Source organism: Phyllostomus hastatus, unplaced genomic scaffold (assembly GCF_019186645.2).
Source record: "Phyllostomus hastatus isolate PE091 unplaced genomic scaffold, TTU_PhHast_1.1 phas_contig_40, whole genome shotgun sequence".
NCBI classification, from domain to species: Eukaryota; Metazoa; Chordata; class Mammalia; order Chiroptera; family Phyllostomidae; genus Phyllostomus; species Phyllostomus hastatus.
This window is the reverse complement of record NW_025333872.1, coordinates 8,980,664-8,994,545: the sequence shown is the minus strand read 5'-3', so window position 1 is coordinate 8,994,545 and position 13,882 is coordinate 8,980,664. Positions and strand designations below refer to the sequence as shown.

At 40.4% G+C, this 13,882-nt stretch overlaps 1 protein-coding gene across 6 annotated transcripts in view; it reads right to left on the bottom strand.

Annotated features, from left to right (window-relative positions):
- RUNX2 (RUNX family transcription factor 2) overlaps positions 1 to 13,882 on the bottom strand; it is a 164,491-nt gene that overhangs the window by 25,729 nt on the left and 124,880 nt on the right. For all 6 annotated transcript variants that reach the window (XM_045842954.1, XM_045842951.1, XM_045842952.1 and 3 more), the window contains one exon: positions 9,966 to 10,127. In XM_045842954.1, the coding sequence (XP_045698910.1) occupies positions 9,966 to 10,127 (162 nt within the window). The remainder of the gene's footprint in view (positions 1 to 9,965; positions 10,128 to 13,882) is intronic.

Here is a 13,882-nt window from a genome sequence, read left to right as displayed (position 1 = left end):
TCTAGCACCATTTCTGTGCATTAACAAACCTGAACACCAACTGAAAACAATCATGCAGCTTCTCGCTCCCTTTTCTGCCAGCAGGGATCAATCACTGATCCCTCGGAAATCAATGCTCAGTGAAAACCCAAAATGGTACTAAGACTTGGGGGTTTCAATGGTCCTGTTTTTCTTGAAAAAGTAAGTGGTACCTTAGCTGATATTTATTAAGATCCCAAATAACGGGCTTGCCAAGACAATTTATATGTATGAATATATTCATTCTAATGTGATGACGAGGTGAATACATACATATGTGCATGTGTGTGTTACAGCATAGAGTTAACAGTGTTGCTTCCTCTAAAGAGAGTCGAAAATTTTATGATATAGTAACTTGCTAGGAATGTAATTGTGGATGGAATATGAAATTCAGGTCTATGGCAATTGTCATTGGTCTCCTATGCAGTCCCACTTCTAGACCTAGGAGCCCATTGCTAACCACCATCTGGGCATAAGTAATCCTGGAGCATGCAGCAGTGACATGGGGTAGTCCGTGCTCTGCATGCAAGTTCTCCCCATGAGCATCTACAGGCAGAGCATGAAAGGAGGAGTTACACAGAGAGATAGTGGAGGATTACAAGTCCAGGCCCTTAGCCTAAAGGAGCTTTCCATCTTGCTAAGGAAAGATAAGGTCTTATATATTTTTGTCCTATCTTATGAAACATTATGAAACCACACATGTCAACAAGTGTAATTTTTTTCAGTTGAAAAATGTAACCTTTGAGGCAACTCAGACTAAAGCATAATCTGAGCAGAATGGAACCGAATTTTTGTTTTTAATTTCCTAAAGAAGGGTTTAAGTCGGTCATGCAGAGGAGCAAAAGAGATCTCGTTTCACTAAAATCCTGAGCATGATTTGCATATTCTGGCATCTAGACAGGCTGTTGCCAGAGTGTGACTCACTGTGTCATATTTGCAATATGTCATCTCCTAAGTGAGACTAAAAGTTTCCTGAGGGCAGAGACAATGTCCTCTAATCACTTTTACTCATTGCCTGCCTAAGCTCATTTTAAGTATGTATCAAGTGTTTGTTGCACTGACCTGAAATGATGGAAATGAATTCCTTCCAGGTAGGAAGGAATGAAAAAGTCTACTGATATACTGGGTGACATTACAAACATCCGAAAAGTTCCTGAGAGGCAGAGACTATTACCTGAATTAAATAAGATAAAGTTAATAGGAATAACTATAAATTATCAAACTTGGAACTAAAAAATCTGCACAAGTAAAAGATGGAAGACATGCACCTGGATGGAGGTGGCTAATAGGAGAAAACTGCAGCATGGTTACCATGGCACCTCAGCCACTCCCACCTGTATTAACAGAGGCCAAGAACAAAGGAGCTCGGTTCTGGGTTCCAGTCGACAAGGGCACTGACACCCTGCAGCGTGCCCAGGGACCACTGAGTGGGAAGGGGAATGAATGGGAAATCTAGCAAAAATTCAGTCTGAAGAAGGTAAGACTTTGAGAAATGACAATTGTCAAAACCAGATCTTTTGCTTTGTTTTAGAGGAATAGTTTTGCTTCAGTTTACAGCCTAGTTAATATAATTTCTATCATTTTCTCAGAAAAGACTTTGACACTTTATTACATGATGGCTATAATTAATGTCAGACTCTAAATTAGAAATAAAAAGTTCTATTTGATCATTTGGTTTCAAGCTGGACCTAAAGTATGTTTTGGCATTATTACTAACTGTTAGCAGCAAGTTCTGGAAACAGATGTAGTCTTGATATGTGCTCTAAATATGAAACACATTGCAAAAAGACTTGGAGATAAAAATACATACTGCTTATGCACAGTCTTACTGTGCTATTTCCTGTCCTTATCACCAACAAAAGTTTCTCTTGTTTTGCCCTTTCTTTGTTGTTCCAGGTGAACAAAATCTTCTTTTTCCCTTTCTCCTTCCCTTTTTCTTCTATATGCTTATCTTCCCCTTTTTCCCACCTTCTTTCTTATATTTGTTTCAATAACCATTTACTGAGCACCTACTATGTGCTAAAAACTGTGCTAGGTTATAAGGATTCACTAATATGTAACACACACACCCTGGCTGGTATGGCTCAGTGGTTTGAGTGCTGACCTGTGAACCAAAGGGTTGCTGGTTCAATTCCCAGTCAGGGCACATGCCTGGGTGGGGCAAGTTCCCAGTGTGGGGTACATGAGAGGCAACCACACATTGATGTTTCTCTCTCTTTCTCCCTCTCTCCCCCTCTCTAAAAAATAAACAAAAATATAAAATATGTAAGACACAGTTAGAGTCCTTGAGAAGCTTACCCCCTATAAAAGGGGAAAGGAATGCAATCAAATTATGATACTAAAGGAAGATATGTACACATTAGAGGTGCATCCAATGTGCAGATGAAAAATGGATGTATGTACAGGAAAGAGTGATGCATTGTGAGGAAAGTGGAGGAGAGTGGCAGTTGGGAAAGGGATGTTGGAGAAGAACCATCAGGGCCGTGCCCCATGATGCAGACAAGTGGACAGGCATGGAAGTGGGAGACAGTACAGCATACTTTAGGAACTCTTGGCATCCCCAAGAGAAAGGGAAATCCTCTACCTAGAAGAGTTGAATATTTGAGGAAGCAGAGTTGAATATTTGAGGAGGCAGCTAAGTAGCCACATAAATGGATTGTTGATTTTCAGCTGGGTCTGTTCTGTTCTTGAATTGATATGAGTGACCACCTAAAGGTAAATGCTTAGCAATTTGTCTATGGGCAAAACTAAAGAAGCAATTTAATTTAAAAATGGACCAAGCCCTGGCTGGCATAGCTCAGTGGATTGAGCGTGGGCTGCGAACCAAAGCGTCGCAGGTTCCATTCCCAGTCAGAGCACATGCCTGGGTTGCAGGCCACGGCCCCCAGCAACCGAACATTGATGTTTCTCTCTCTCTCTCTCCCTCCCAAAAAATAAAAATTAAAAAGATAAGAATAAAAATGGACCAAAGATATGGAGAGCCATGGTCTGGACCATTTGGTGACAACTGCTATGGCAGACGCAGTGTTTGTCCAGGAAGGAATGCACAAAATGCTTTCTAAAAAGAAATACCACTGACAAAGCAGCAACAAAAGGAAATGGTGTGGTGGTATCCCTAAGTTCAGTGAGAGCAGTTTTGATGTTTTTAAAAATATCAGAACATCCCTACAGTGGAATTTTCAATGGTAAAAAGAAATAAACTATCAAGCCATGAAAAGATAAAGAAGAAGCTTTAAAAGCACATTGCTAAGAGAAAGAAACCACTCTGAAAACTCTGCATGCTATGTGATTCCAATTACATGACATCCTGGAAAAGGTAAAAATACAGAGACAGGAAAAAAATCGGTGGTTCCCAGGGGCTGTGGGGGCAGATGGAGAGGGATGAACAGGTGAGCACAGGGCCTTTTTAGAGCACTGCAATTGTTCGGTATGACTCTGTAATGACGCATACATGGCATTTAATGCTTTTGGCAAAACCCATAGGAGTGCACAACACTGACAGTGCATCTTCATGTAAACTATGGTTAATGATAATGTACCAACATTGGTTTATCTATTGTAACAAATACCACACAACTGCAAGAGGTTAATAATAACAGAAGGTGGGGGAGGGGGCAAATATAACACTCAACTTTCCTGTAAACCTAAAACTGCTCTAAAACAATAAAGTATTAATTAAAAAATAAATTTATATAGTGGTATGTTTCTACTCTCTTGATGCTAATGACATAACTTAGTTTTTCACAAGCATTCATTAGGGAAGGCAAGCTTTCTTTTCTAAAAGTCCTAAGAACAACAAATCCCTGGCCGGACACCACCCTACTCCTGGCAGAACCTCCAAGACAGATGGATGGGCACTTCTGAAGAACTCACTTACACGAGACCACTGAGGTGCAATAAGTTCACTGACATAGCTGAGAACAGTGCACTGAATCTTTAGTGATGATGAAACTAAAACTCAGGTTCCCTCAGTTAGAATGCCTCCGCCCTTTTCTCGGATCCCAGGGAACCACAAAAGCCACTGTGTCATTAGAAAATTAACTTCAATACTTTTGGTGAAGTGAGTTGCAAGTTCCCAAGTTTTCTTTTAAGAAAAGGAAAGGATTGCAGCAAATCTTTCAGTAAAATTTATAACCATGTCTTTGCCATCCCTGCATAACCACGGTTCCCTCCACTACTAAACCTTTTCTCCATGTGTGAGTGGTTATACACGCATCAAAAATAAATCCTCACAAAACATCTGACAAGAGCTATGTATAAAATCAGAGTCAAACCATGCACACAAATTTCATTCTGAGCTTCGGGACCTTAGTCTAACTACAAATAACAGGACCTAGTCATACAGCCAAGTTTAGTCAACTTTGTGAGCTGGACACACTGTCCCCAACTGACCTCGCAGGAATGGAAACCACTTCTTGGGTCCTCAGCACCAGCAACTCAAAGGTTATAGTAAACCGAGGTCCAGGTATGCCCTGAACCTGGGCCCACTGCAATAAAATAAAAACACTCTCTGCTCATGTCAGAAGATAGCCTATTCTTAGAGAAGGCAAGATGAAGTTCAATTTACAGAATGCAAAAATAACCCAACAAATCACAGTTGATATAACAGAGAAGAATACTGAACATTCAATTGGTAACACAGGGCTCACCTTTGTTTAGGGTACATTAAATTTAATATCTTCCCCTTCTGTGGCCTTAAACATAGAACTTCTTCAAAATAAAAGTGGCTCCTATTAAATTAATCACTTGCCTGTGGCTGCTGTGGCAGAGGTGTGTCTACCAAACAGGTGGCTCTTAAATAAAGGAATGGTTCTGTACTAAAAAGTAGATGTTCTACTGTTTGATCATAGTGGCTTCAGCCTTCTGGTTTATTAGTATTAATTGCTGGAGTTTTCCTTTTAACCTCTCTGAAGGTGTCTCTGCCTCCTATGGATTAAGTGAGGTCCTGCTAAAAAACTGGCCATGTAGGTGCAGCATGTTACTGCAGCTGCTGGTTTCAAACCTTGGTTCAGGGGACTTGATAGAAACTCTGTTACAAGGGACGTTTCAATGAACTTTATAAACACCACCAATTTTTAAATTACATGAAACAATCCCCCATATATACCTTTAATAATCAAATAAGCTTCTTCCATTGGCAATTTCCAGATGTTGTGGTGGTAATAAAATAATTTTAGTAATTTTATTTATTACACTAATGCTTATTCTGACCTTTGAAAATATTATAGTTTAGTGACTAAGAGTCATAAAAACGGAGACATCTCTAATGTCCTGTGTAGCTGACTAAGTGGAATTTTTTTGATATTCAAATATTCTGAAAGAAATTCAAGACTATTTGCTTAGATGGAAAAAGAGCATTCTTCAAGAAGATTATAGTTCTGAACTGTCTCATGTAAAAAAGACCTACATACACAGAGGAAAATCATACATACATGTATTGGCCTCCCCAAGAGTAGCTGAGCCAGAGAACACGTAGGACCCTTCCCTCACATTCCTAACTCCTGTATCCCAAGTCTCCCAGAGACCCCCAGAAAGCATCAGAGGGGTCCATGGGCACAGTGACCAAGACCACAGAAAAAAATACCTGTGTAAATCCCTTCTACCTCGTGGATGCCAGAGTGATACAGACATAGCTCAGCCTGAGCCACTTCACTCAGATGGGGGGACAGGGGAGGAGTTACGCACAACCTATGTATGCTCTCCTTGGGGAGGCTAACAATGGCTCATAATCTGACCCATAAGTCAAATAATCAGGCTCAATAAACAGTTGTACTTCTTTTCATAGTCGGATAATTACATAAAATACATTTTGAAAGTCAGTAATTATTTATTTACATAGTATTCTGTAATGAGCTCCAGAAAAGTAATTACAATCTTTATGGCAAGCCTCACGAGTGCTTTGAACATCAAAAACACTATGGGTGATAACATTACGACGATAAAGACACTCCGTGGCTGTCGAGTTTACTGGTCCTCACCTTGCCACGCCTTGCTCTGCAACTTGGCTACCTCTGTACAGTGAAGATTCTTTTAGGAGCATATAAGATAAAATGAGATAACGTGTAAGATCACTCAGGATCGGGGGTGTTCCTTAAATACAGATTACTGTGTGCTAAGGCCACAGTTCCCACAGTGAGTATGGTGCAGAAGGGGGACAAATCCCTACAGGGCTGCTTCTCCCCATCACACCTCCTTCTAATGAGGTGGGCCCTATCAGTCACATGGCAATAATTTATTGATCAGTCATTAACCTCTAATGGCTGCTATTGCCCTTGTTATAATATCTAAGGTTGTCCAAGGTTAAGAAACTATCTCCTGAATTTTGTGTTGCAAACTATGAACTTCAAGACATCTGGTTTTGCATCTTTTGTTGCAGTAGAGATTATGGGTGACATACCATTATGAATATTATTTTATTTACACCTTGCTTCCATAAAGGATTTAGGAAAACTATAGGAACTATATACCATAACATCGTCATCATTATTTTAATTCATTAAGTTCTAGCATTTGTAGCCATACTTGAAAAATTACTCAGAAGAAAGGATACCAACAAAAGGAAGTTGTAAAATTGGACCTCTGAAAGTCTTTAAATGATTAAATGGTGGTCTTTCTTTGGCATGGTCTTTCAGGATGAAACAGAATTTCTTCAGGAGCACATCCTTCTGAAAGGTCTTTCTCATTGCTTTTATTCCTATGTTCTCTTATGTGTAAGTGTAACTTAACGTTTTCTATTTTCCAACATCATAACTGAATAGTTGTTTCCTTTCAGGGTTTTATTGACTGTGTGTGAATGGCTCCCCATTGTTTTTAGCTCTATAAATATCTGTGATAAATCTACAGCATGATAATGATGACAATGGCAGACATGTACTGAGCACTTGTACGTGCTAGGTACAGCAGTAAGTGCTTTATAGATGCATATGAATAAACTCATTTCAAAGGGTTTTATTTTTCATATGCTCTGTGGTGCTCCATTTCATAAAACAAATAATACTCCACAAAAAAATTAGATTTTAACCTACTTAATACATTTAAGCCAGGGATTGCCTGCAAATTACATATAGACATACAATTTTTACAAAACAGTTTTAGCTTCCTACGATCAGCTGTAGTCTGTGATGTGTGTGCCAGGCCTGTCCTAAGCATGTTACGTAAAGCATCTCACTTAATCCTCACAGTAATCCTAAGAGAGAAATATATCCCTATTTTAAAAACAATAAAACTAAGTTTCAAAGAATGAACAAACCTGTCCTGTATGTGTATGAGCTAGGATTCAAACCTGAGTCTGACCCTCCTGTCTTGCTGTATGTGAGGAATTTTTTTCTTTCCCACCCATGACGGTATGAGAATATTTTGTGCATCCTTCATACAGGGAGGTGAGAAACACAAACACCCCACGCAAACACAAGAACTGTTCTGGGAAGCGCTAAAAGAAGTGATGCAAGACTGCTTAGAGATGGAGATGAAGGCTGGCATTTCAGTTGTCAGTGTGACAGAGAAACGGGGTCCTGGACCTTAGGGGTAGCTCTAGATGTTGAGGGGAATAACACTGAAACAGAAACTATGCAACTTGATACCTTGGAACCTGTGAGATAGGCTCCTCTCCAAGGACTTCCTAGGACTGCTCGCCAGGGAAGTGAAAATAGTGCTCATTCCAGATAACTCAGTCCCTAAGTCCAGAAGATAGCACTCTGGGGTGTGGGCACAGCCCCACACGCGAGAGCAAGGCCAGGTACATCAGCATTCCTCCAGTTCCCTGACAGTCCACATCCAGTTCTTTCCTCCTGTCTGCCTATGCTGACCGAAGGGATTTTCTGTTCTCCTCACTTTCATGTTTATACAGAACCTCCCACCCCAGCACCGTGTAACTTTGCCAGCAACAACTCACAGAAATGTTTGGGGCAGGAGGAAAAAACTGGACTAAACTCAGTTTTAAACTAGTTTAAAGCAGAGGCTCCGTCCCACCTTTGGCCTCAGATCAATTAACCAGTTTTTGCTCCTACCACCTCCTCTGTTTATGGAAATGTTTTAAGTAGTGGCTGGTGAATAGACTCAAAATAATCTAGCTGTCCTATATTACACATGCAAATGATAAACAGTGATGACTGCACTAGGTGCAGCATTTTTTTCAGAGTTATTTTCAATGTCTTTCCCAGTGAATTCACATGCAAACAGGCCTCAGTCAGAAAGTGCCGTGGGTGAGTGTCTCTAAAGCTACCAGCACCCCCAGAAGTCTAGGTACTGCCAGAGGACAAACAGCAGAGCTATGGCAGCCACAGACGGGTGGACAGATGAAAGCCCCAGAGGACCTGTAACAGAAGCAAGATGGCACAGATCTGCCATCTGACAAGTGTGATGGTGGCCATGTGTAAAACAAAACAGACTTAGTATAAAACACAAAAGGAATGACCAGAGCTGACTCAGCACCACCCAACACTGTGTCTTTGAGTCCATATCAGCCCTCATTATCCCCCTGTGTCTTTCTCATCCTTTCCTGTGTCTTTAATCGATATTTGTCTAAAGAAAATAGTCATTCCAGTCAGGGAAATGATAACTAAAACTCTATACGCTGCACAATTCCCTAGGAAATGGTATGTGATTCATGAAACAGCAGTCGTAATGAAAAGTGGCGACAAGGTTTTCCGAAGAATCTTGCGGTTCTCCCTCCACCCCTCTTCTTTCCCTACTCACCCCTACAGGAGTCCATCTGCTGCAGAAAATGTGAAGGCACTAGGACCACAGAGCCCTTTCCTGCTATTTGCTTGAGAAACAAAGCCTTCCCTCCTCCCAAGTTGAAAGAAATAAAGGAGTCTGAACTAATCAAAACCTGCAAGCCTGCTGGTGGAGCTTCAGCTTGTCAGTGATGCAACTCAGCGGAGTGAGTAACGGCTTCGAGCTTTGCAGAAAATAAGAGAGAGAGAAACAGAGACAGAAACACAAAGACAAAGAAAGAAAGGCATTAACCTGGCCAGGAGTCAAACAGGTGCAGGGAGCCCGAACGCCTAGACGAGTGTCTGACAAATCAGGGTCCGGCTGTGTGTGCCTCTGTGGGCCTACATCTTTATTTATGGAGGCTGGGGCATGCTGAGGTATGTACATTGGGGGTGTACTGAGAGATTTATTTTTTATTCACAGGACTCCTACGGTTGGCCAAGAGCCTTTAAGTCGACTCATCAGTCTGAAGTTTTCGTGGACACATTCTGGCTCTCTGTGACGAATTCTCCATGGTGGAGAAGTGGCCTGGCTGTTTACCCCATGCGCTTCCACCATTAGCCACAGACGTTCGTGGTGCCTTTGGAACAGTGGACGTGTGCGCACGGGGGCCGCCGCCCTGAGGGCGACAGCGGTGTGCTGTGCGACTCACAGAAAGGCTGCCTCAGTCTTCAGTTGGCTGCTCAGAAGCCACAAATTGCCTTTTAAGACTCTTCCAGACCTCACTGCACTTGAAATAACTAGATAAGGATCTTAAGTTTGCAGGTGCTCTCTCTTGAAACTGGTTAGCTTGGACTCTTGGGATTTAAAAGCCCTTGGAAATGGAGGGCTGCGCCCTAACTGTCATTTCATTTACAGGCAGATGGTAGGAAAAGAAAGGAACACAAGCAGAGGAAGGCCTGGCATGAGACCCTCAGGAGAAGGCCCTCGTTATGAGACAAGTGCCCACCAGTGGGGCTCCAGTTCATCAGGACTAAGACTGGGTGGCATTAAATATCATCTTAAGAGAATCATACCATCTCTGGAGGATTTTCAGTCTCCTGACCTAAAATGTTAACGTATTTGATAAACCTCATATTTCAGAAGACCCAGTCTGCCAGTTGTCAAAGCCTTGCCCACATGCATCTAATAGAGAGGTACTGTGGGCATAGGTAAGATAGACTTGGCCCTTCCTGCGACCCCAACCCACCCCTGCACGGGAGCGGGGTTTGCAGTTAAAGTACGGTCTTTACCTGAAATGCGCCTGGGCACGTCGGTGATGGCAGGAAGCCCAGTGCCCCGTGTGGAAGACAGCGGGGTGGTGGAGTGAATGGACGGGGACGTCATCTGGCTCAGGTAGGAGGGATAAGACTGGTCATAGGACCACGGTGGGGAAGACTGTGCCTGCCTGGGGTCTGGGAGAAAGAAGAAAAATCTTTAGTATACCAGCTGCTGTGAAACCGAAGTTAGAAAGAAGAAAGCAGAACCAAAATAAAAAAGAATACATACGGTCTATTTATTCCCTACAGCCCCATCCTCTCAGGCCCTGTATAGCACAGAGCTTTGCAGACTATGGGGGCAATGAAATGGATCACACACAAGGACTACTGTCTCTCACAGAAATATTTCTGTTTGGAAAGTCTAATGGTCCTTAGGAAACAATCTGCTTCAGTTATCTTTACAAAGCTGAATTCCATTTTATTTATTTTCTGTATTTTCTAATTTACTCCAGTGAACATGCATTACTTTTTTTTAAGTTTAAAAGTTTTTTGAACAATTAACTTGGTTAAAGAACAGGTAGACTGCTGTTTCTTACTGCTGCACATCCAGCTACTCTCTTTCAGATGTGCGTTTTGGTTTTAACATGCATGATTCCATCATTTTAGCACAGTGCACTTTCTCTCCAGGCAGGTCAATGGGATGGCACTTCTGGCGCGGGGTTAAGAAGTTGCAGGTAGAGATGAGAACAGAGAAGGCAGCAAGTGAGGAGGACAGAATGGAGGGGAGCTGGTTGTATCATTCTCAGGGTAAAGTTACTCCAGAAAATAACCTTTACGGAAAGACAAAACTTAGTTTCAAAGTCAACTACTGTTAAGAACTGAAAAGCTGCATTACCATCCAGACAGTAAGAAAATGACCCAAAACACGAGAACAGGGAAATGTCTCTAATCCTTTTGGAATCTGTTTAAAAAGATGTCATGTGTTTGGAATGTGACCTAGTGTTACCTACAGTCACTGTAATAAAAATAGTGGGCAGCCAACTTGTTAGGGTTAACTGCTGAGCTTTAACAATATGTTCTGATGTATCTCTATGGAGTTTCTTGGAAGTACAAACTCAATTCAGGGCCAAGAAGATGTATCAGAATCAGTATACATTAAGAAAAAAAGGTAAATTTGCTATATGTTTCCAGGTTGAAAAAGGTGTATATTTCAAACTGTTTTGTTCTTACTTGAAAGCTAATCAAACAGAGTCATAAGCCAATTTCTCTTAACATTTTTTTTGCTAATTTTAAACATTTGTGTTAATTTTTAACATTCTAATATACCAGGCCATTCACAAGAACAGCTGTGTATATGAGAATATCCATGGACTTTAGAATGTTCTGAATTAGGTTCAAGTTCTGAGACTTCTACTTTCAAGCTGAGTGATCTTGGAATAAGTACTCAGTGACTCTGAGCCTCAGTTTCCTTATCTACAAAAGGGGGTGAGGGAGTAATAATATCTGAATCACAGGGGCGTGAAAATTACGTGAGAAAACAATGCAGAGAGGACTAGCATAGGAGGCCCTACTCAGTAAGCATCAATTCTTCTCTCTAAAAAACACCTCTTGCTGACATAGGGATTGTCCCATGGTTAAAACACGTTTACACTGGAGCTCATTCATTCGTAATGGGGTTACAATTATTCCCACATCGCCTATCAGCTTCTGACTATGAAAAGCTTAATTTTCAAAAACTATTAATATATTTGAATAGACAATTCTGGTCTATCTCTAAAAATAAAAATAACAAGACATTGGTTTTTCTAAGATGATTCCTCTTTTAAAGCCTTTCAGTTTTTCTATACAGTCCAAGTCATTTAGTTTCAGCTATTTCTCGTTTATTTGTTCAATTCAGAAACAATTTATTTAAAAACTTTCTAAATAGGACATACTTTTCTTGAGTCAAAATAATTAAACACATCTGGGTATTTATCTGATATTTACTCTATCAACAAATATATAGAAAAATTTCATCCAATTCAATTTTAAGAGACATTTACCTGAGTTTGCAATTTGAATAAAAGTATAGTACTGTAAATGGTTACCATAAACTTTTCCTTTAGAAATCTAAAGGATACTTGATTGTTAAAATAATGAACTTTTGTACTTTAAAATGTTCAGGGCTGAGATTGTATAGGTTGGCAACACTTCAAATCTGAGTGAGTGGTCCTTGTTACATATCTGATACTGACTTCCTTGCTTTAGCCATAAATGTAATTCATTATTCAGAGAAATGGTAAATGATCTTCAGATGGAAAAAAAAGGCATTCCTCACAGCACCAGAAGCAATCTAATAAAGGCAAGGCCTCCTTTCAAGCAACATTTTCAACAGACAAAAAGTTCAAGAACTACAGAGCTAACCGAGTTGGGCACACAGTCACATTTGGATTTGAGTTCTAATCTAACTTCCCCAGATGACTTCCGGAGCGGTCGAGTAGCCTGTATGCCCAGTCCTCTACTGTAACATGTTGTTGCCAGTAGTATGGGGGGCTCCCTACCCCCAAATGGGAAACACAGAAAGAAATGTAAAGAATAACTACAATTACTAAAGCTAAACGTATCACAAAGGAATTAGGGAACTGATACACTCTTTCAGTTCTCCTTGTGGAGAAAGGCACCTTAGTGCTGAACAAACAAGCAGCTTTCTAATGAGAGGATCTGAGCTGAGGTCCAGCTCTGCTATTTACAAGCTGTACGACCTCAGCTGTGTTAGCATGCTCTCTGTGCCTTAGTTCCCCACATGGAAAATGAGACAGCACAACACGGTAAAGTGATACAGCAAAGTGGTTACATGTACTCGGCCAGGCACACAAGCCTAGGCTTGAATCACACAGTTCCCCACTGTGCTAACCAAGTGACTGAAACTTTTGGGGCCTCATCTGCAAAATGGGAATAATGATGCTTATTGGAGTAGCTGTGAGTATTACATGAACTAGACCTTATATGGTAAGTTATCTGGCACTCTTGGCAATATTATATATATAACAAGTAAAAGGGATTATTGCTATCTGTAAAATGAATATAATAGTAACTACTATTATTTTTGCTTATAAAATTAGATGAGATAATGTAAGTACAAGCATTTAGATAACTGTAAGGTACTATATTAAAACATTCTCTTGAGGAGCTCATGTCTTCAAGGCTCTGCTGTGTGATGTGGGGTGTGTTTCTTAATGTTGTAAGCTTTAGTTTCCTCATCTGTAAAACGGGTATGATAACACTATCTCAGAGAGTTGTGTAAGCATTAAATAACATAGAGTGCATCATTATTATTTAAAAAAATTAAAGATCTAACTCTAAACCATTCGGGATAGCTAGATTGCCTAGTGTTATCCTTGACAATTTCTAAGATCACATTCAGTACAATTCAGCATCATGCCTGGCACACAGCAGGTACTCAATTAACAACCACCGAGTGAACTTTCCAGGGTGACTTAAGTGAATAATGGAATTTTACATTAGTAGTAATTAGTCATTTTCTAACTTCCCCTATAAAAGAAGTCATATTGGTGAGGTTTCAGCTCTTACATAAACTTCCTGATTGCCAGAATATATACTAAGATGGTCTATCAAAGGATAGTTTTAACTTTTATTAGAGGTCCTTCCTGAAGATATCCAAGATTAGCAAAAATAACTTCTCACTATCCCTAAACGAGTGAGAAGATCTCTCTTGGTGATTTTCTTTTCATCTTCTCAGAGGGCAAGCTGCAGTCCAGTCATTCTCCTTCAAGGTTGCCACCCTAACACTCTATGATAATGACCTACTTAAGAAGACAGAGTTACTAAAGAAAATAAAACACAAGGACTGCTACATGAGGATCCCTAGATTTTAGTATAAGTAATTTTAAAAGGGATAGTGATTTTTTTTTAATTTTTACTCAGTTACAGTTGACATAAAATAGTATCTT